General features: G+C 41.2%; 2 protein-coding genes and 1 pseudogene across 2 annotated transcripts in view; all 3 read left to right on the top strand.

Annotated features, from left to right (window-relative positions):
• The window catches only part of LOC126336359 (PRL-1 phosphatase), a 565,928-nt gene that overhangs the window by 48,430 nt on the left and 493,202 nt on the right, over positions 1 to 24,296 (top strand). The window lies entirely within an intron of this gene.
• Positions 6,652 to 11,579, top strand: LOC126336358 (uncharacterized). The gene is made up of 2 exons (XM_049999950.1): positions 6,652 to 6,979; positions 10,724 to 11,579. The coding sequence occupies exons 1-2, from the start codon at positions 6,847 to 6,849 to the stop codon at positions 11,407 to 11,409; spliced, it is 819 nt and encodes a 272-aa protein (XP_049855907.1). The 5' UTR covers positions 6,652 to 6,846; the 3' UTR covers positions 11,410 to 11,579.
• On the top strand, positions 15,665 to 15,782 carry LOC126337208 (5S ribosomal RNA; annotated as a pseudogene).

Raw genomic sequence — 24,296 nt, 5'->3', positions numbered from 1 at the left:
TGCTTGTCTGACATGGGCTGCATGACCGTCATTTTAGATTAATATAACTGATTTGATGGCGTTATTTGAAGTTTTCCAGGATGTGTGTTGTCTGTTCACTGTGTCACTTCATGCTTCCTCATAATATTTCACACACTATTGTTCAGTTTGTTATCAAATGTCAGTGTGTGCTAACTGTTCCTGTTTTATGAGTCATTCTCATCTTCGTGTGTTCCTTCCTGCTGTGTGATTATTACTGTTGCATAGTGTTGCATTTCTCTTGTGTGTGTTTTCTGTCCAATTTTTAGTTCCTGCAAGTAGCAGTGTTTATTCATTGAAATTCTGTGGGTATGAGGTATCTCAATTTGGCCTGTTTGTGTGCTGTAGATTATTGTGCTGATTGTTGTGGGCTTCTTATGTACAGGTAATAGGTATTGGTGGTTTCTATTTTGTAGTGTGATGTGTAGGAAATGTGTTTGCCTGTCTATTGCAATTTCAGTGATGAGAGGGCTGTTGGGTTAACAGTGTTGATGTTTTTGTGTAGATGTTTCATTCAGACACCTTTTTTTGTATACAAGACAAATTATTTTATCGACATAGCAGTGCCAATATATTACTTTCTACTGTCAAGGCTTTTTTATTTCCTCAAAGATTTGCTTCTCACTGTGGTTATGGAAGATGTTGCTCAGTGAGCCAGTTATTAATGACTCCATGGGGCATTCTTCCTGTTGTGTAAAATACTGATTCTTAAACTTAAAAAAATTGTTGTATTATTGCCTTTGGGATGTTTGACAAATATTACAACTATGTTTTTGTTGTTGACACACTGATGTAGTCCTAAAGTTTGTCACAATTCTAATTAGCACATTCAGTTTGTGAACATTTAATTAACTTTATAGAACATAGGTATTTTAACACAGTTAATAAAGGAAGGTCCACTGTTGATGCCACAATTGCGGTTAAACATGTGTAGGTGAAAACAAAGCAACTGAGGTTCTTGCAAGAAGTTAGATCGCATTAATTTTTATTATTTTCTGCAATCACACATACAGAATTTAAAACTGTTTGGTGATATACAGATATACCAACATTTTTTTGGTGAAATTCAAACATAAGTCAGTGTGGCACAGCAGTTTAAACGGAATTATTATGTTGAGGTATAGCTTTGCCAGTAAGTATTGTTTAAATGCTTCACATATTTTATATGGTCTCCAAGAAGAGTGATTAAAATGTCCTGCAGTAATGGTAACAGGTGCTTTACTACACATGTTACCATACTGCCACAGTATCCTTACCATTTACTCAACTGACATAAATAGCTATTTTAGTAATGCCAGTATATAAATAAAAACTCCATAAATGAATATGACAGTAATGAGGAAAAAGAAACACAGGACACACAACTGAAAAGTTGAATATCATGTTCTACTTTGGAATGCACTTAATATTGTATTTGAAACTACAAATATTAAACATCTCATTTCTTCCTCATTTGTGACATCACCCATTGCAGTATAGAAATAGCAATTGATTGTGTTTCATGTATCTGATGTGACATTTCTTTCTGTTCAATAAAAACCTGTCTCCCATGGTGGATAATGTCTCTCTTCAGTTAAACTTTTTTAAAGGATGAACGTGTATTGTGGTTTTGTTGTTAACCGAATGAAGTAACTGAGCAATAATTATGTCACTAATAGTTAGTGTATGTGTTTACACGGAGATGACAGAAGTCATGGGATAGCGATGTGCACTTATACAGAGGGTAGTAGTATCATGTACATGAGCTATAAAGGGGCAGTGCATTGGCGGAGATGTCGTTTGTGCTGAGTTGATTGGTGTAAAGGTTTCTGATGTGATAATGGCAGCGCAACAGTACTTAACAAACTTTGAACGCAGAATGGTAGTCACAGTTAGATGCATGGGACATATTATTTCTAAAATCATCGAGGCCACAGTGTCAAGAGTGCGCCGAAAAAACTAAATTTCAGGGATTATTTCTCATCATGGACAACACAGTGGCCAACGGCCTTCACTTACCGACAGAGAACAGCAGCATTTGCAAAGTATTGTTAGTGCTTACAGACAAGCAACAAAGCGTCTAATAACCACAGAAATCAATGTGGGATATGCGACAAACGTATCCATTAGGACAGTGGGACGAAATTTGACGTTAATGGGCTATGGCAGCAGATGACTGACTGACACGAGTGCCTTTTGCTAACAGCACGATATCGCCTGAAGTGCCTCTTCTGGGCTCATAATTCTATTTGTTGAACTCTAGACGACTGGAAAACTATGGCCTGGTGACATGAGCGCGATTTCAGCTGGTAAGAGCTATTGGTAGGGTTCGAGTGAGGCGCAGATATCACGAAGCCATGCACCCAATTTGTGAACAAGACTCTGTGCAAGCTGGTGGCGACTCCATAATCGTGTGGGCTATGTTTAAATGGAATGGACTGGATCCTCTAGTCCAACTGAACCGATCATTGACTGCAAATAGTTATGTTCTTCTACTTGGAGACCATTTACAGCCATTCATGGACCTCGTGTTCCCAAACAATGATGAAATTTTTATGGATGATAATTTGCCTTGTGTTCGCAGTTGGGTTGAATAACATTCTGGACAGTTTGAGCACAGATTAGATTAGATTAATACTTGTTCCATAGATCATGAATACGACACTTCGTAATGATGTGGAACGTGTCAGGTTAATAAAAGATGTCTGTTCAAGAAATTACATTACACAAAATATTGTATGACACTAATGATTAAGTATTTTTTTAACTTAGTTTATATCTAAAAATTCAGCCAATGAGTAGAAGGAGTTGTCATCTAGAAATTCTTTTAATTTATTTTTAAATGTTAGTTGGCTATCTGTCAGGCTTTTGATGCTGTTTGGTAGGTGCCCAAAGACTTTTGTGGCAGCATAATTTACCCCTTTCTGTGCCAAAGTCAGATTTAACCCTGCATAGTGAAGATCATCCTTTCTCCTGGTGTTATAGGTATGCACACTGCTATTACTTTTGAATTGCGTTGGATTATTATCAACAAATTTCATAAGGGAATATATATACTGTGAGGTTACTGTGAGGATCCCTAGATCCTTAAATAGATGTCTGCAGGATGACCGTGGGTGGGCTCCAGCAATTATTCTGATTACACGTTTTTGTGCAATGAATACTTTTCTACTCAACGATGAATTACCCCAGAATATGATGCCATACGAAAGCAGTGAATGAAAGTAGGCATAGTAAGCTAATTTACTGAGATTCTTATCACCAAAATTTGCAATAACCCTAATAGCATACGTAGCTGAACTCAGACGTTTCAGCAGACCATCAATGTGTTGCTTCCAGTTTAACCTCTCATCAATGGACACACCTAAAAATTTTGAAAATTCTACCTCATTTACAATTACATCACTTAGTTCTTGGTTTCTGGATGTTATTACTAGTATCATCAGCAAAAAGAACTAACTTTGCATCTTCATCAATGTGGAATGGTAAGTCATTAATGTATATCAAGAACAGTAAAGGACCTAAGACCGAACCCTGTGGGACCCCGTGCTTGATAGCACCCCAGTTTGAGGAATCAGCTGTTGTTTTAACATTACACGAACCACTTATTTCAACTTTTCAAACATGATTTGGCCACCCAGATCGCACGACATAAATTCCATTGAACATTTATGGGAGATAATCAAGAGGTCAATTCGTGCATAATATCCCGCACCGGCAACACTTTCGTAATTATATATGGCTATAGAGGTAGAATGTCTCAATATTTTGCATGGGACTTCAACAACTTGAGTCCATGCCACGTCAAATTGCTGTACTACGTAGGGCAAAAGGAGATCGGACACAGCATTAGGGTGTATCCCATGACTTCTGTCACCTCAGTGTCACATTACAATATTCCCCAGACGTGTATGCGTACCTGAAGGAAGTGACGCTGTTCTGGTGGCGAAAGCTGTGGTAAATATGAAACATCCCCTTAGAAAAATTATACAAGACTGTGCTTAAACTGACACAATATTTTTTTAGCGCAACGCAATCTGACTTTCAGTAATCCCTACAAGAGAATGGCCCTGACTAAATTAACCTATTTGTTTCACAAATCACTTACCTCACAACAATCTTCGTTACTCGAACTACTGCAATCCAGCGAGCGCCACTACTGCCAGCTAAATAAAAGATTCAAACTACTGAAGGCACTAACTACTGATAGGCATAGTTAGCAAATGAAAGATTTTGATAGTGAACATACAATGTATTTACCTCAATAGTGTTCAAAAGTGATTATATATATATAGCAGTTCATGACATCCAGTCTTACAAATTTCAAAACTCCGCCATTTCTCTCCCCACATCCACCACTGCTGGCGGCTCACCTCCAACTGCGCAACGCCACGCGCTGTTCACATCCAGCTGCCGCTGCCCAATACTACAATGGCAGACAACAATGCAAATCAACCACAGACTGCACACAACACAGCCAGTGATTTTCATACTGAGCGCTAAGTGGCGTTACCAATAAGACCACCTAAACAGCCTTCTTACAAATAGCACGGAATTTATTGTCATTTTGCGAATCCAGATGTTTGTGACAGATGAAAATTTGTGCCAAGCAGGAACTCAAACCCGGCTTTCCCGCGTATCGCGAATAATTATGTTCCTCTGTTGTGACAACGAAATGATGCCCTTAGTGTTTGCCGTGCGGTTGCTTTGGCCAATATTGCATAAAGCGCTTTAGCAGTACCAGTGTGTTCGCTGCTTGTTATTACATCTTCCGTGTCAGGAGAATTTGCAACATGTAGCTCGTGCTCGTGAAGTTGACCTACACTATGCATGAGTCTGCAAGTGTTCAGTTTTATGCTGTAGTCCAAACGCGTGCAGGTATACATAAATGCATGCGGATGCATGTTTTGCGTTCGTCACACGTCAGTTTACATCGTCACTGAACACCATTTTCTTGCAGGAAATACATTTCGCCTATTTTTGATCTTCCATCCGTATTATTCCTATAAAATCATCACCTTTTTGAACTTGACTTGTACTTACGACAATTTCTTTTATTCTGTATGTCAGTTTGCCTTCGGTAAGCATAATTATCCCGGATGAACTATATTAGCGCGAATATTGCTTTAGCTTGACGTTTTACGTGCTTCGCATAGAGATACATTGTGGAACATCCTTTCTGTTTGCATGATCGTATTTGTACAAGCATGCAGTCCGTGGCAGAAAGCCTTGTATTGTACTTTATTGGCACGGTTCTCCTGGACGTAAGTTGCTAACGACCTTCGTCACCATCCTTCCTATTAAGACCAGCACGAAGCATCGCATTAACTGCAGCAGCATCTATCTCTTCCAACAAAGTTCTGATCGGCTTGTAAACATCTGCTTGTTGTCCATGGGCTGTGAGTTTATTGTTTATATTCTTCCTCCACATTCTGTCCACTTGCCATGTAAAGTTCCAGCCATTATAGACGAAATCTGATAAGTATTTTTCCGATCCCCACGTAAAATATAGTGAAAAAAATATGGACAACGTTTGACTTTCTCTTGTATTAGAAATAAGAAAAGCACATGGAAATCTTTGTCTCATGTCATCTAATACTACTTACTAATGTAGTGAGACCAAAACTATAATTATTAAGCCGAAGCGGTCCTCAATCCACACTCAATTCATTTCTGCACTTCAGTATTTCATTTTGCGCAGTGTGTGTTATTACTAACACAAAACCTGAATTTTTAGATCGTGGATGAAATTCATCACCCATGGATTATACGATGCCTCCACGTTGGGGCCCATCATTGTGGTTTCTGGTGGAGATAGTCACTAAGTCCGGAATTCTGTTCACAATAACTTGAAATGGAATTTATTTTTCTGTATCTGCAGCTATACTGTCATCCACGTTTTCTTGTTAACTTTAATGACTAAGATCATTTTCTTGTCCAACGAGAGTCGAGATAAATTTCACAAGGCAGGTCCCGTCTTCAGCTTGATGCACTTTCATCCTTGCTGGACACACTACTTCGAATTTAATGCTGTCTTGCAGCTTTAAATGCCTGGCGCCTTCACCTTTAGAGGTAAAATAGTCTGAACGATCGCATATACAGTATAATAATGTCTTCAGCAGCCATATTTCTTGACATACCCTAAATGTGTCGACTACTCTGTTGTTTCTCGTTTCTCTGAAAGTCATTAAAGTACAAATATTTAGTTTTTCGCTCTTAAGCTGTATTTCTCGTGCCTTTGTGTGAGCTCTATATTATTACAAAGGTAGCTATCTGTTATCACCAACATCCTCACATCATGACTTCGTTGACTTCTTCTCACAACTGAAAATTTTGTTGCAGAGATGACACTGGAACGTATAAGCTTTTTGGCTTCTTAGATGCGCCTGAGACACATGTAATACCTTCTGCTGCAGGCGTACGCCTTTCCATACTGCTTAGTTTCAGCCACGGTGGAAGACGTAAATCGCTTAATTAACAACGCTACGAACACAACCACGCTACGAACGGAAAACAACCCATAGCACGTCAAGCGAGTCATCGTGACGTGTGCCCCCCTCCCCCTCCACCACTCAACATCTCGCGCCACCGCAAGCGATAACTTCGTAACGTTTCGGCTACCAACGGTCGCGCTCGTAGCGAAGCCGCAGTTGCCTTCCTGTCGCAAGGTCGGCTCGTCGGGGAATTCCGGCGACGACCGACATCGGCCGACGACGGCCGATCTTCTCAAAGCCGTACGCCATTACATGCGCAGTCTCAGTGCAGCCTCGGCCGACGTGCAAACTTCGGACTACCGTCGGTGAAATTGTTTTCTTTGGTCGAATTGGGCGACTTTGTCATGCAGAAAACATGGACTGTGAGAAGCTTATAAGCTTAGTCCACGAAAGGAGGAGTTTGTGGCACCCTGAGGATGCGAATTATCATAATAGGGACGTGGCTAGGAGTCTGTGGTTTGAAATTGCTACTTTATTGGAAACGACAAGTAAGTAACAACTTAAAAGTTTAATAATAATTAATTGAACGTTACTTTATATTGCATTATGCATACTCTGTGGCTGTTTATGCACTTCAGCCTTATGTCTACACAGTGTTTTAATTTATAATTGGCATATCAGCCCCGTGTCTGAATTGGTAGAAGTGGGAAGGCTTGTAGACAGTTTTTTTTCTGTGTTTGGCCGCGGTCAACGTTATCTAATTGAGAGTAATATATAAGGTAGTCATTGTTCTCCACTGTGTCACTGTTTTGTGTGTCACACTGTTGTACATCAAACTATTTCGTACTGTTTCCTTTGTTGGTGATAAACATATGTAATTGTTGCAATTAGGACATTTGTTAAGCACTTCGATACAAAAGACGATTTCAGTCTTAATCAGGAACAACATATAAGTGATTTTTACATCGGGACGTGACCTGCGCTTTCGTGGAAGCATGAGCCACTGGTTAAGATGCTTACACTGCGGTTCCTCATCCCTTGGCGGTCAATATGGCCCCCCTCCCTTCAAGACCCCTCTGGAATCGACCAACATATAATTAGCACACTGTACTTAATGCAGCATGCCGTCTGCAGCGCAGACAAAATCTGTATCGGAAAATAAACTATAACCTAAAAATATTTTTTGCAAGTGAAAATGTGAGAGATGTCATGTTTGATGCTTAAAGTTAACAGTACTGGATCACTTCTGGCTAGTGGCAGAGAACCATTTTAGCTGTCTTTGAAATGTTATTGCTGCTTACTGGTGTTTTTATGCTAGTAGAGTGATATTCTGTAATTGTGGGATGGTTTGCAAATGTGATGTACATGTTTCCACTTTTCAGTGCTGTAGATGTTCACACCATCTTCTTGTATGTCATGTGGGTCTGTCACACATAGGCTGAATGACAGTCACTGCTGATTAATTGAAATGTGTCTCTTAGGCTGAATTTATTCCAAGTTGTATAGGGTAATTTTAATCCTCTCTGTTACAAATTGTATTTTTTATGTTACTTGTATTTCTTGTTTTCTCATGATACTTCGCACACTCTGGGTTAGTGTGTTATCAAATGTCAGTGTGTGCCATTTGTTCCTGTTGTATGAGGCATCCCAATCTTGATGTCCAGGATTGCTCTTTTTGGTTATGTGAGTATTACCGTTGCAGAGTGTTGCACTTTTCATGTAAGTGTTTTGTGTCTGTTGTGTGTTCATTTTCCATGTTTCAGTTGTCCCAAATTTCTTTAGGAATTTGTCTATGTTAAGTTCCTGTAAGTAGCTTTATTGGATATAGAGGAACGATACGAATGTCGGCTTTGACCAGTGACAGGTGAAACATGGGACAAACACCGTAAACAATAAGGCGACTACCATATAACGTGTTGCTTTGGCAGTTCTTTTCAAATGTGCCAAGCTACAGATCAGTCTGTCATCACCGTCAGGTAATTTTTAAATATCAAATTGGTTGGCTTCAAGCGCTCACAACAGAACCTAGACCTCAGGCAGTCAGTCACCACAGTCAGATTTGTTTGGTTTCACATTCGTTGGCTTTGAACATTCACAAGAAAACTTCCACCTTCCAACTTAACGTATACTCGGGTTAAGCTACAGATCAGTGTGTCACCACAACCAGCGTTTTATGCTTCCATATTCTTCGCGGTTGGCTTCGCCAACTAACAGCACTGTAAATATAGACACCTAAACGCGACATGACAGCAGCTATTAAGGTTATGTCACTGGCCAAACCCAACGACTCGTGTTGAGCACTTCTGACGTTCTGTATTTATTCGCTTGGATTCTCTTTAGTGTGTTTAGAAGGTATTTGAAGCTGGCCTGTTAGTGTGTTACCAGATCTGTTTATGATTATTGTGTGGTTGTTGTGGGCATCTTGTACACTGAGAGCTGATAATTGTGGCTTTTAGTTTCTAGAATGATGTGTGGAAAGTGTGTTTTCTTGTCTGTTTCAGTTTCGGTTATGAGATGGATTTTTGGATGGGCAGTGTTGATGTTTGTGTGTAGCTGCTGCATTCAGTCACCCATTTCATCCAAAAGACAAAATTATGCAATCGATATTGTGGTATTAATAGGTATTACTTTCTACTCTCTAGGTGTTTTTCTTTCCTCATAGATTTTCTTCTCAGTGTGGATATGAAACATGTTAATCAGTGAGCCACTTACTGGTGATCTCATGGGGCATTCTTATTCTTGTATCAAAAATTGAGCCTCATACTGGATAAAATTGTGTCCCATTATTACTTGGGATTTGTTAGACATCTTGCATCAGTTTTTCTGGGGAAACATTTGTCTGTCAAAATGTGCATATGTTTCTGCGTAAGTGATCTGCTGTTGTAGTTCTGAAATCATCACAGCTGTGATTAGCTTATTCCGCTTGTGAATTCTTGGTATTTCATCAGAGATAGTAAAGAAAGATCCATTGGTGTCACAACTGTCATGAAACATGTTTATGTGTAAAGAAAGTACATAATTCTGTTCTTGCAAGTAGCTGTAACCTGTTGATCATTATCATCTTCTGCAGTAATAGAAACAGAATGTAAAACTGTAAGGTGCTATTATTTAAAGATTTATTACATGCATAGGTACAGGAAAATACGACATAATGTGATTAAAAAATAATTCAGTGTTTTGCCGCATTTAAACTGAATTATAATGTTGAGGTACAGCTCTGCTGCTTATAAAGTATTGTTTAAATGCTTCATGTACCTCACGTGGTCTCCTTCAAGACCGATTAAAACGTTCTGCACCTTTATCAAGGTCATTACCATCGTTATCTTCCTTGTACTGGATAGCGTTGCTAGCCGTTGACAGACTTGCACTTATTACTTCTGGTGCAGCAAGGATCGTGGGTAGGAGCCAAAAACATTTTGCAACTGTATCATCAAATTAAGCACATAATTGAAGTTCTGCCTTGAGACGTTCTATTTGCTTACAAGAATTCCAAAGAAATGCTCATCACTCATCTAGTTCTAGATACGCAGTAATTGAAGATTTTCCTTTGTTGATCCATATGGTGACCAAATTGTGTCGCATGAAGAATCATTCAGAGGATATCCTTGACCACACAGCAAAATAGGGAGGTGCTCCTGGCAGAGTTTTACTGGGTGATGCATTGAAGGAGTTATGGTGGACGGCATGTATACAATAACACCACTGTTATTCTCTCTCCCATATGTTCCTACCTCCACAGCTATAAATCTGTACGTACCTGGCGTCTGCGACGCCCTTAAGCCGGATAGACAAGTTCTTTTTATAACTGTTGTACAGAGATCACGTTAAACAAGAACTTCTTATGTGACTGTTTTAGCAGTAAATGCTTCCTATGCAACTGGGAAATTTCCACAACTACTCGTAATCGTTTGCTATTTTGCGGAAGTCTTCTGTAGTCGAAACAGACATATATGTTTTGTACGCAATTTCACACAGATGGCTTCATGTGTTTTATATATAATTCTCACGATCGTTTGGTGGAAGCGCAGATGGGTTAAGATGTGGGCTTATCCAGATTGTTATATCGGTAACGTGTGCTGCAAGTGATCATAATTAATAGTTACTGCACCGTTCTCCTATTGGTTATCTCCAACTTAAAGATTCGTCTACATCTGCTCGCAAACTCAGTAAAACCAAATAAGCGTCTCTTAACCCATCTGCTCTTTGGCCGTCTCTTTTTATTGTGTTATAGTTTTACGAATATTTGTGGGAGCGGATCAATCAAAACTGACTTGTCATGTGTGTATTTTTAGGTTCCAATGTGAAATCAAAATGGCAGAATTTAAGAGACACGTATCGACGAGAACTTGCGAAGAATAATCCGCCAACAGGTTCTGCATCAGTGGGCAGTTTCTCGAAATGGAAGTACTTCCACCAAATGAACTTTCTACAAGACACGTATGCTTCAAAGCGTCTCGTTGGAAATGTTCCAAAATCCCTGAAATCTGACCCAGCGGATTTGATGGCCGACGTAGCGGACATACAAGTTGTATCATATAATGACGAAACATCACTAGAAGACGATTCATTTTCAGAACAAGCGGACGATGAAAGATACCACTCTTTGACTCCGGACGAAAGTGTTGCGGCTGAAAATCTATTCAAATGGGCCAAGAAGAGGCCTCGGAAGAAGACAGATCCAATTTACAATCTCATAGAACTGGAAAAGGCTAAGTTAGTACACCTAGAATCAATGAATTCTAAGAAACAAAAGGGTGAAGAGTATGATGAAGATTATTACTTTCTGATGAGTTTATTGCCGCACTTACGTGCCGTGCCACAGCATTTGAAATTGATCACGCGGGTTAAATTGCAACAGGTCTTAATTGAAAATCAGGCAATGCTTCAAAAATTCCCACACTCATCGCACCCTACCACATCCTCACACAACCAGCCAGGCGCAGAACACATGAGCAACAACAACAGTATGTCTATCTGATGCTATGGTCCGCAACAATTGAAGACCAGTGCCTACTCTGTATAAAGTAGAAAAATGTGGCTCACATAGTGTAACGCATTTCTTGGATGTGGCCAGATATGGACTGTGTAATTTCTACACTGAGAAATCGTTCGTAAATTGTAATTAGATATTTTTGTATTAAAACTTTTCATTCCATTGTAATATAAAACCTACGACTTTATTTCTTTACTATCCATGATATATATGTTGAGCGTAGGTAAATTAAATTTATTTGCAGACAATTAACTGATTGCATAACCTGGATTATGCAAATGATTTGTGAGCAAATTCAGTTACCAGGTTGAATGCCACACGCTTAGTGTTTTCCACCGCCAGGCCAACCACACACGGCGTAAGGTATGAAGTTCTGCTGGGGCCACTAGCGGCCACGTCAACGAGTTGAACAGCTGTATCCTGCTCATTGTATTATTTCACCAGCTCGTGTGTGAGGTGCTGTACCGAATAGTATATAAGAGGAGCCTCACCTTTTGAACAAAGTCTTAAACAGAATGAATTAAAGAAGTTACCGTGTGGCTATGACTATCCTCTCTTCCGCTGAAATGTATTTTGTGAAGTTGGATTTGTTTTCAGTGTCACCACGAATCATCTCGAGTGTGTAAGAGAACGTTTGTCTTCATCCTCATAAAATCGTAAAACTTGTCTGGCTGTCCTAGTAAATGAGGTAAGAGTGCGTGATATTCGCCACCTTCTTCTTGGGACATGCAGCTCATTCAGATGCATTCGGCGCCGATTTAGCAGCAGAGAAGCCGCAATTCAGGACTCGTCCCTAAACTGAGAAGCGTTGTGGCATGCACCCCGCCAAAAACCAAGAGATGGGTCTCTCTGTGACCAAGCTGTCGGTCAGTGTTATCGGACGACCTCTGACGATGGCGTGTGGCGACCTTCGTCTATGGCACTCTGACCGTAGCCTCGTATCGACATCTTGATACAGGAAAGCACGGGGTACAAGCTGCCGATTCGGTGTTTCGTGCCGATTATCTGTTAGAGTAGCACAGGAAATAATAGCATACCGTGCAGCCACCGTTGCATAAGAAACTTTACTTCGTAAAACTATAAACTGGTAGCCAAGATCGCAGGAATTCTTTTTATTCCATGATTAACGGTTTCGGCGAAAATAAAGCCGCCATCATCGGATCTTTGGACACACAGAGGTTACAACATCAAGGCAAACAACGTTGAGATTAATAGTTGCCTATAACACGCAGGCCTTACAAAATTGTAAGTAGCACATAGACGTCCAAGAGAGATGACATTATAAATGTTAACTTTCTCCATCACATACAAGCGCAACATTTATAATGTCATCTCTCTTGGACGCCTAGGTGCTACTTACAGTTTTGTAAGGCCTGCGTGTTATAGCCAACTACTAATAACACCATTGTTTGCCTTGATGTTGTAACCTGTATGTGTCCTTAGAGCCGATGATGGCGGCTTTAGTTTCGCCGAAACCGGTAATCATGGAATATAAAGAATTCCTGCGATCTTGGCTACCAGTTTATTGTTTTACAACCATCTAGATCGCTCCCACATGAGCACAGTGTGCTCCATACAAAACTTCACTTCGACTGCCGCCTAATGGCGTGCCAGCGTGCGACTTCAGTTGTTACCTGACAGTCGAAATAAACTATACATCGGGAACGTAGCGAAATAGAAACATCCGGAATCTAGCAGTTTAGTCGCCCCGAAGAGGCAACGCCATTTGTATTGTCGTTTTAGTGTTTTATAATGATACTGCCTAATACCTAAAACTATTTTGTTCACATATAGGACGAGTTTTCGAAGACACGGCCTGCTTGTGAATGGTTCAAATGGCTCTGAGCACTATGGGACTTAACATTGTGGTCATCAGTCTTCTAGGACTTCGAACTACGTAAACCTAACTAACCTAAGGACATCACACACATCGATGCCCGAGGCAGGATTCGAACCTGCGACCGTAGCGGTCGCGCGGTTCCAGACTGAAGCGCCTAGAACCGCTCGGCCACACTAGCCGGCTGTGAATGGTTAATCGATAATTATATAGACGTGGTTACTTCTTTTATTGTTATGTTTATTTGCCCTCTAGCTTCCCAAATATTGCGGCGGTTCCTAAGTTCGTTGCGTTGTGCCATAAGTTTAATACACACGATAGATATACACAACAGAGACTGTAGTCATCAATAATATATTCTACTTCACTGTTTCCAACAGTCCGCCAACGTAGGGGTAACTTATCGATTCCACGACTGTAGAAATCACATAGTTTGGTGGTGAAGAACTCGTCGAACATATTTGGAACGCAGGGTCATCCGGAAAAAAAAGTTCCTTGAAGATTTTTTTACAGAGAGTGGAAGAGGTGAAAATCTGAAGGCACAAGATCAGGTGAATAAGGTGCGTGCGAAATGACTTCCCAACACGACTCCTGTATTGTGTTTTCTGTCAGTCTAGCAGAATGCATTATCGCGAAGCAGCATCACTTAACGCAGTCTTCCTGGTCGTTGTTCTTGGAGTTGGTTCTGCAAGACGCCTCAGTTGTTGACAATAAATGTCAGCAGGTAAGCAATTCGTAGTACATCGCACCGCCGCTGTTCCACCGGGTCCGTATGAACATCTTTTGTGCACGCTCGCAGGTCTTTGTATGCGGAGTTGCTGCTTTGTTTGGGCTCAGCCATTCCTTTCTTTTCCTTAAGACAGCGTAAAGACACCAGTAACGACACAGTAACACGATCTAGTTGATGATGAGAAAGCAAAGAGATGCACATACGGCCACACACTGATTTTTGTGATTTTGGCTTAGAGCATGCTGTACCCATACACCCGGTTTTTTAATCTTCTCCACTGCATGTAAATGGTGCACGATGGTGGAATGATCACAGTTCATCGCAGTTGCCAGTTGTCGAATACACTGACGTGGTTCGTTGTCAGTTAATGCGTTTAAACGACCGTCATCAAACCTCGAAGGTCTTCCTCAAGCTAGAGAGACACTAATATCAAAATGTTTCTCCTTAAACCGAGAAAGCCATTTTCTTGAGGTGCTCTGTCGAAAGGCTTTGGCCCCACACAAGCCGCTAATGTTTCTGGCAGCCTCCGTTGTTGTCACCAATCTTTGGAACTCAGAACGGAAGAACATGTCGGAAATGTTCCGATTTCTTCACTTGACACTGCATTTTCAAACGCCCGTAGCTCTACTCACCATCTTCAAATGACAATATGTAAACTCAAGTAGCAACAGTGAGTTACAAACACGAAATGACAGTCGAGAAATATAGCAACCGGAATACAAACACGCAAAACAGAAACAACGAACTTATGCACCAACGTAATATTTAGCCATAAACATTATTATTTAAAATCTTTAAAATTACATGTTCACTTATTATTTTTGCACTGAATTTTCGATACACCTCGATTTGTCTTAATTATATATTCTAAGTCGAAATAAAAGAAACATTTAAACTTTCTTATTTTCATGGTGATGATTTTAATAACTGGCAATAGTTTTGACTCATTTTTAGGGTTTGTGGCATTCATAGTTGGAAGTAAATAACAAGTAGGGTTCGACAATAACACTGCACACAGACCACCTAAGTAATAAAAATACTACCGAAGACTTCTTCTTTTGATATTAGTTACTTTAGTGCACCGGTGGATTCAGTCAGATAATATCCTAGTAATTATGAATGTTCGCCTCTTGAAAGTATCTTGAAATGCGAAATAGATGTGGTTAAACGACTATCACGTCTCAACTCAAATGTCATAAACGCGTAGCAGTCCACGCCTTTACTTAGTGTGTTTCCATGACCGCCAAGCAAGTCAGTGCTAACAGAACTTGGCGACACTCGCCGCTGGGTATATGAACTAAGTCAACACAGTCCCTGTTAGCCGGTATGATGTGTACATTTACAACAGCACTAGTGATGTAAATGAAAACATGGTTCTTCTAAGAGATATTTTATAAAACGACAGTTAGCTGTTAGTTGTTAATACTGTAATACGCAAGCTAAATATTATAGTTGCAGCACTGAGAACTCGTCAGTAGTCAGTAAGAAGAGCATAATCAGATTAGATATTTACAATAAAATTGATAGCCATTGCAGCTTTTTGCCGTGCGTTCGATCACGAAGATGGAGTGTCAACTATTCCTCATCGCCAAAACTATACAGCAGTACGTCAAATTAACCAGAAACAAATGTTTCAAATTCTTTGTAAATTATTCGTAGTTTATGCTTACGACGCCAACGGCTTCGCCGCAGTGGTAACACCGGTTCCCGTGTGATGACCGAAGATAAGCGCTGTCGGGCTGGGCTAGCACTTGGATGGGTGACCGTCCGGTATACCGAGCGCCGTTGGCAGGCGGGGTGCACTCAGCCCTTGTGAGGCAAACTGAGGAGCTACTTGGCGGAGAAGCAGCGGCTCCGGTCTCGGAAACTGACATACGGCCGGGAGTGTGGTGTGCTGACCACGTGACCACGGCTGCCGATCGGTATCGTTGGCTCTTGCAAGGCCTGTTAGGACGGCGTTTAGTTTTTTAATGCTTAAAGACTGGATCGGAGTTCGTCTGCCTAGGTAAAAGAGAACAATACCGTCAGATTTCAAAAAATGTGTAATATTTTTTTGTTTGCTTACACCATTGTATGGAAACAAAGATTAATGCTTATTTACACTTTCATCAGTAGTTAGCAAGAGCAATATATTATTTCCAATTAAGTAATGATAAAAACCTAGGATCCATAAATTCTGTCTTTGAGGTTAAACGCCAATCATACTGGCACCTAACATTCCTCAGTAGCCTATTTAACACTGCCGATTCACTTTTCCTTGTTCATGCATACCGGGTGATTCAGAAAGAGAGAACAGATTTGAACGGTTTATTACAGACAAACTATGAAAGATAGAAACACAATGTGCATGTCACTGGACAGAGGAAGGTTCCGAGTTTTCTGATCGCACTGACAATATGCCGTAACTCCACATGAGCATCATGCGTTGCTCAAGAAACATCGAAACGGTAGTCCATTTCATTCCTCACACGAAACGACAGCTTCAAAAATTCAGTTTCCCACCTCTTGAAGAGTAGCCGCCACATGTGGGACAAAGACTATGTACCTCCACAGAAAGAAATCGCAAGGTATGACGTCTGGTGACCTCGGAGGACAAAAGCAAACGAACAAGATCTTGTTGTCCACATTTTTTTCACAATATATACAAATGACGTAGTAGATAGTGTCGGAAGTTCCATGCGGCTTTTCGCGGATGTTGCTGTAGTATACAGAGAAGTTGCAGCATTAGAAAATTGCAGCGAAATGCAGGAAGATCTGCAGCGGATAGGCACTTGGTGCAGGGAGTGGCAACTGACCCGTAACATAGACAAATGTAATGTATTGCGAATACATAGAAAGAAGGATCCTTTATTGTGTGATTGATTATAAGGTAGCGGAACAAACACTGGTAGCATTTACTTCCGTAAAATATATGGGAGTATGCGTGCGGAACGATTTGAAGCGGAATGATCATATAAAATTAATTGTTGGTAAGGCGGGTTGAGCTTCATTGGGGGAGTCCTTAGAAAATGTAGCCCATCAACAAAGGAGGTGGCTTACAAAACACTCGTTCGACCTATACTTGAATATTGCTCGTCAGTGTGGGATCTGTACCAGGTCGGGTTGACAGAGAAGGTCGAAAGAAGAGCGGCGCGTTTTGTCACAGGGTTATTTGGTAAGCGTGATAGCGTTTCGGAGATGTTTAACAAACTCAAGTGGCAGACTGTTCAAGAGAGGCGCTCTGCGTCGCGGTGTAGCATGCTGTCCAGATTTCGAGAGGGTGCATTTCTGGATGAGGTACCGAATATATTGCTTCCCCCTACTTATACCTCCAGAGGAGATTACGAATCTAAAATTAGAGAGATTCGAGCACGCACGGAGGCTTTCCGCGAACCATACGCGACTGGAACAGGAAAAGGGAGGTAATGACAGTGCTACGGTAAGTGCCCTCCGCCACACACCGTTGGGTGGCTTGCGGAGTATAAATGTAGATGTAGATGTAGATCCTCCAATCCAACGTTTTGGGATGGTTTTGTTAAGATAACGACACACTTCAAGGTGATAGTGAGGCGTGGCGTCGTCATTCGTAAAAGTGAAATCATTGGAATCTCCGTGAAGCTGAGGAAACAACCAATTTGCAGCATGTCCAGCTATGACATTCCTGTCACAGTTTCCTCCGCAAAAAAGGAGGGCCAACAAAATTATGAACGGAGATGGCACAAAACACAGTCGGTTCCGGTGAGTCTCTTTCGTGTTCGATGACGACGCCAGGATTTTATGACTCCCAAATTCTTATATTACGGTGATTTATTGTAGCCTGTAGATGAAACTTCGATTCGTCCAAAAAGGTGAGTCGTTAGGGAAAGTGTCCTCTGCCATGTCCTGGAGAAATGAAACGCAAAATTCGTATCTTCTCTTGTGGTCGCCGGGACGTAATTCCTGCAGTAACTGCAACTTACAAGGCTTTATATGCAGGCGTCGTTTCAGAAAAAACAACACCGTTGTTTGAGGATGTTGGAGCTCCTGTGGACTACCGAGAGTCCGTGTGTCAGCAACTGGAAGCAATAAATTCCATAAATTATCTGGGAGTACGCATTAGGAGTGATTTAAAATGGAATGATCATATAAAGTTGATCGTCGGTAAAGCAGATGCCAGACTGAGATTCATTGGAAGAATCCTAAGGAAATGCAATCCGACAACAAAGGAAGTAGGTTACAGTACGCTTGTTCGCCCAATGCTTGAATACTGCTCAGCAGTGTGGGATCCGCACCAGGTAGGGTTGATAGAAGAGATAGAGAAGATCCAACGGAGAGCAGCGCGCTTCGTTACAGGATCATTTAGTAATTGCGAAAGCGTTACGGAGATGATAGATAAACTCCAGTGGAAGACTCTGCAGGAGAGACGCTCAGTAGCTCGGTACGGGCTTTTGTTGAAGTTTCGAGAACATACCTTCACCGAAGAGTCAAGCAGTATATTGCTCCCTCCTACGTATATCTCGCGAAGAGACCATGAGGATAAAATCAGAGAGATTAGAGCCCACACAGAAGCATACCGACAATCCTTCTTTCCACGTACAATACGAGACTGGAATAGAAGGGAGAACCGATAGAGGTACTCAGGGTACCCTCCGCCACACACCGTCAGGTGGCTTGCGGAGTACGGATGTAGATGTAGATGTAGATGTAAGAATCTCGGATACGCTCGACATTTTCATCAGACGTGCGTGGCCGGCCGATACTCTTCCCAATATGCAGCTAGTTCCCAAGAATTTTGTACGACAGTCTGATGACAGAATGAAGGTTTTCACGGCCGGATGACATTGCTGCTGTTAAGTCTTTCGGGAATTAAGATCGTGGTCCACGAAACACTCCTGTTCCTAATGTTTCGTCCAGAACTGCCCTGGCCATCTTCAGAGACGATGCTCCTCCATTGAGTGTTGTCGACTATCGAAGTTTTACCTTTGACAAGGATCATCTTTGGTCACGGTGCTTTTTCTACAATGTATATGTCGCTCACAGACGTCCGACCAGTCAGTCGACAAGACTCAACGGAGGAGCAACGGCTCTGAAGATGTACAACGCAGTTCGGGACGAAACATTAGAAACCGAAGTGTTTCGTGGGCCACGACCTTGCAGCACGAAAGGTTTACCAGTAGCAAAGTCATAAATCTGCAAGTGTAGAGGCAGCTTCTTGCCGAAAGGACACCTGAGTGCACGTAGCACTTGAACAGTGGACTCGTTGATTTCACGCAATTTCTGACACAAAATGATTTCCCTTGCGGTGTAGTCGTCATATTGGTACAAACAAACAACAGCGCAGCTGTGTCAAAATTTTGAACCTTCCTCTATCCAGTGACACGTGCAATGTGTTTCTTGCAGCTTGTCTATAATAAACAACTTTAATCTGCTCTTTCGTTTTGAATCATCCGCCACAGTTCTTTCTGCGTGTCAATCAAGAGACCAAAATCAAAACCGTAGTCGAAGGAGGCTGAATATTTTAATATGTTCATTTTTCACAAAAGGTAGTTTCACTATAAATTCTGAAAGTAGTAGGTTGCTCTGAGTAGAGTTTGAAATTTTCTTTTACAAATTACAATATATGCTGTCTCGTGTGCTGCTTCTTGTTGGCGCTATTTATACCTTCGTTTGTTTCGTGATGTCATTCTCTGAGCGCACTTCCATCGATTGGCAAAAGCTTCTCCGCACTCGGCGCTAAAACATAATACAAATAAACAGAAAAGCAAATTTAAATTCGCTTCTCATCCTGTCTATTAATGTTATTTAAATTAAATTTATTTCGTTTCCATTTTAGTAATTTATCTATAATGTTGCAACATGTCCAGTTGGAACGTTTTCCCGTCCGTGACGAAATACGCTGGAAGAAAGAATGAAAAATTAAATTATGTGTACTTTGATGTCCACGTGTGCACAAGCCACAAAGTACGTCACGGGTACTGGAGTTCACGAGGTGCAAGGGGGCGGAGGGGAAGGTGGACCGATGGGGTGGGGTGGGGGGTGGGGGGGAGAAGGCGACTGAAGGTCTGGAGCCGAAGTTGCTCCGCGCTGAATTCCACGAAAGCGACGGGGCGTCTGAGTCCCCTTACGTGAGTGGGTAGCAGACAGCAGGCCACGTGCCTGCAACTCAGCGGTGTGGCGGGCAGCGCACGGGCCTGCCACGTGGGGACGCTGATAGGCTGGCGCCGCGCCAGGAGCGTCACGTGGGTGCAGACGGCAGTAGCAAGCAGTCTGTTGAGAGGCGAGGCCCATTTGACGGCGCGTGCCTACCCCACAGGTTCACAGCCCAGCTGCAGACTTCGTTTTCTTATCTGGAGGCGCCAGCGACTCCTAAAATAGTTGAAATAGTTTTTTATTATACTTTGGCACAATCACACTCATTGTTACAGATTACCTTTAAAGAACAGATAGCCCATTTCATATATTTAGGATGTGACATATCATATGCTCAAGATAGGGATATAAGGACAAAAACTAATACTTAGCAGCGTATAATGTGCCATAATAAGGAGAGCACTTAACGGAAGTGGTTAGGAAGCATGTTGAAAAATGGTGCTTCGAGATTCCATCGTCAAAAAAATTCTCCATTCTTTTCTGTGCTAGACAATGACCACTTTATTGTGTCTATTTTTGTAAGTGGAAACACAAAAAAAAAAATTCAGATACGCAGGCGTCCCTTTAAATCAATCATGTACCACGCTCCTTTCTTTAAAATGGAATTACTTCGCCAGTTTTTAATAAATTTATGGGCGACATTTTATTTTACATGTTAGATGCGTGATTACCTTTTACGCATCACGATGTTCACTTATTTCAATATGTCGTCTGTGCATTCTTTTTTTTTTTTTTAGCTTGTAAAACAAAAGTTTGTTTGTACTGAAATCGTTTTGTGGTCTGTGTTTTGTGCATGGATATATTTTGCGTTTCATAATGCCACGAGCTAAGAAACTTTCCTAAACAAAAATTCCGACGTAATACATAGGAAGTTAGAATGGGAGAAATCTTTTATTCTAGACTTAATTTCAGCAACGCAATTTATCCTGTTCAGAATTTCAGTATTAGGTGGCAATACAGACGAGGTATTCTGTCGTAAACAATATTGTGGAGATAATTTTTAATTGTTTTTAAAACAGAAATCGATTTTACAGCTTAACTGTTAGATACCACCATTGAAGGATGCGTTGGGATGTAATTGTCAAGTTCTCTTTCGTGCGGGAACAGATAAAGCCTCGATAGAGTTAGTTGTTAGCCCTTGTACGCAGTATTTCCAAATGCAATCCAGAGTCGATACATTCACTTGCTGTATGCATTTTCAAATCGCTTAAAACTGTTTGAGTGCAAGCATAGTCGCCTGCAGAATTTTGTTGCAGGGTGATTAGACTAAAATTACCGTTTTCTCAGTTTCGAGACGTGTCTTGCAACAAGAGCTAAATTTTATGTACGATACAAAAAGTTGGCGGTTCACAACAGTAAGGTAATATCATTTCCCTAATAAGATAATAAGGGAGTGAATACAGCATTACATATTTGTTAGTATAAGTATATAAAGACATGGATAAAAGACTGGCGTAAATCGAAAACGTAGTTTTGAGGTAACTAAATTTCAAAAATTACGGTATTTCTTGTCGTAGTAAGTCATATCTTAGCAGTGCAATCTGTCCGGATAAGGTTGTTAGCGAGAAGAATACGCTTAAAACACTTTTATAAATTTGGGAGTTAGGGGCTGTTTTTTCTTTATTTTTGTTTGAGTTACGTCCTTCCACCATAAAAGTGCATATTTTGTACTGTTTTTCAAAGAAACTGGATGTTGTTGTTGTTGTCTTCAGTGTTGAGACTGGTTTGATGCAGCTCTCCATGCTACTTTATCCTGTGCAAGCTGCTTCATCTCCCAGTACCTACTGCAACCTACATCCTTCTGAATCAGAAACTGGATAACCAGCGCAAAATATTTCTATGTGCAACTCGTAAAATATTTATCTGATCGGAATTTGTAAAAAGTGTCATCTGTTGCGAAAAAGGAAATATTACTCTATTTCAAGTTTGTGTTATTCTATTTAAAACTTGTGAAAATCCAATATCTCTCTCCATTATAAATTTTAAGGACAGAGATCGAGAATCTGGGCCAGATAGTCTACTCCAATATTTTTTTTTTAAAGACACCTATAGTTACCCTAAAATATAGGATACTTTTCTTTCGACAGTTCTATGTGTACAATATTTCTCTTACGATACCACTCATGGGTAAAGAGTCGATAATTTTCGTTCAGTACAGTGTCACTAAGTGCAGTGGAAGCAATGGCATACTGACATATTTCTCGCTGTAGACAGACAGTTACACAGACATAAAACAAGGCAACGGTTAACGCAGTTCTCAGTGACACACAGCACTAGAGAAAGTGTCGTATATCCACTTGTGGGAGGCACTTCCTACACTGTTTTACATAGAAACGTAAGTTAGAAAAAAAAAAAGTCCCGTTCCCATGTAACGAATCATCGAGGTGCCGCAGTTTGGTTCCGTAACATTTTCTTTGGTGAACCAACAAACCCGCCATCTCCTCAGATGAATGCGTCGGATGCTGCCGTGGTGTACGGTAAGGTGTCAAAGTTGAGTGACTGTAGCTGGATACAAGACAATTTAGACAAAATTTCTACTTGGTGCGATGAATGCAGCTATCTCTAAATGTAAAAAAATGAAAGTTAATGCGGATGAAAAGGAAGATTTGTTGTGTTGGCAGAAGAGCCAACACCGTGTTACTAGTAGAGGCCGAAATGCACGCGTTTTAGCTCACGCAGGCTGACGTGAGGTCTGGAACATGACAAGGAATTAGAATTCAGAAAGCGGACGTAATTAGTTTGGTACAATATTATCTGTTCAGAATAGTAACTGAATATGGCGCCTTGCTAGGTCGTAGCAAATGACATAGTTGAAGGCTATGCTAAACTGTCGTCTCGGCAAATGAGGGCGTATCTAGACAGTGAACCATCGCTAGCAAAGTCGGCTGTACAACTGGGTCGAATGGTAGGGAGTCTCTCTAGACTAGACCTGCCGTGTGGCGGCGCTCGGTCTGCAATCACTTATAGTGGCGACACGCGGGTCCGACGTATACTACCGGACCGCGACCGATTTAAAGGCTACCACCTAGCAAGTGTGGTGTCTGGCAGTGACACTACAAGATCAAACCTGTGATGTTTGGGTACAATATTACTAGTGTCCTGGTTGACACAGTCAAGTAGTTTAAATATCTGGGCGCAACGTTGCAAAGCGAAATGAGGTGGAACGAGCACCTGAGAATTATGGTAGGGAAGACAAAATGCTCGACTTCGGTTTATTGGGAGAATTTTAGTAAAGAATGGTTCACCTATAAAGAAGACCGCATATATGACACTCGTGCGACCTATTATTGAGCACTGCTCGAGTGTTTGGGATCAGTAACAGGTCTGATTGAAGTACGACATCGAAGCATTTCAGTGGCGGGCTGCTAGATTTGTTACCGGCAGGTTCTAACGTGACGTAAATGTTACGCAGACGCTTCGCGAACTTAAATGAAAATCCCTAGATGGAAGGAGACGTTCTTTTCGAGAAACGCCCGTGAGGAAATTTAGAATACCGGCATTTGAAGCTGGCTGACGAACGATTCTGCTGCCGCCAGCGTACATCGCACGTAAGGACCACGAAGATAAGATACGAGAAATTATGGCTCATCCGGAGGCGTAGAGACAGTCGTTTTTCCCTCACCCTATTTGCGAGTGGAAGAGGAGGGGAAATGAGAAGTACTAGTGTAGGGTATCCTCCGCCATGCACCGTGCGGTGGCTAGCGCAGTATCTGTGTAGATGTAGATGCCCTTTTAATGACATGGAGTTCAACTGCGTAAAGTGAAGCCTCTTCCTGTGAGTGATACCTGTTGTCTTTTACTGTTGCTTGGGACTGGTAGGATCAGCTTCGCAAAATACTACTTTTGTGATTTCCTAAATCCCAAGAATGGCTATGCAAGAAGAGCCTACATTCGCTTGCCCCGAACAAGTATCAGACACAAAATTTGTGATTAGTGGGCCAAATTTATTTTAATATTAGTTAATTAATCTGGTAGAAGGCGCCTCCTCACAGATAATTTGATAATTTAATAAAATACCAATCCAAAAGCAAAGCGAGGATAATGGAATGTAGTCGAATTAAATCGGGTGATGCTGAGGGAATTAGATTAGGATATGAGACGCTTAAAGAAGTAAATGAGTTTTGCTATTTGGGGAGCAAAATAACTGATGATGGTCGAAGTAGAGTGGATATAAAAATGTAGACTGGCAATGGCAAG

The sequence above is a fragment of the Schistocerca gregaria genome, chromosome 2, assembly GCF_023897955.1.
Source record: "Schistocerca gregaria isolate iqSchGreg1 chromosome 2, iqSchGreg1.2, whole genome shotgun sequence".
Classification (NCBI taxonomy): Eukaryota; Metazoa; Arthropoda; class Insecta; order Orthoptera; family Acrididae; genus Schistocerca; species Schistocerca gregaria.
The sequence above is the reverse complement of the archived record's forward strand: the minus strand, read 5'-3'. Positions and strand labels throughout refer to the sequence as shown.

Bases quoted from the DNA above. Each gene is read 5' to 3' on its own strand.
- LOC126336358 (XM_049999950.1), top strand. From the start codon at position 6,847: ATGGACTGTGAGAAGCTTATAAGCTTAGTCCACGAAAGGAGGAGTTTG. The intron at 6,980-10,723 runs GTAAGTAACAAC...GTGTATTTTTAG, and splicing joins TACTTTATTGGAAACGACAA to GTTCCAATGTGAAATCAAAA.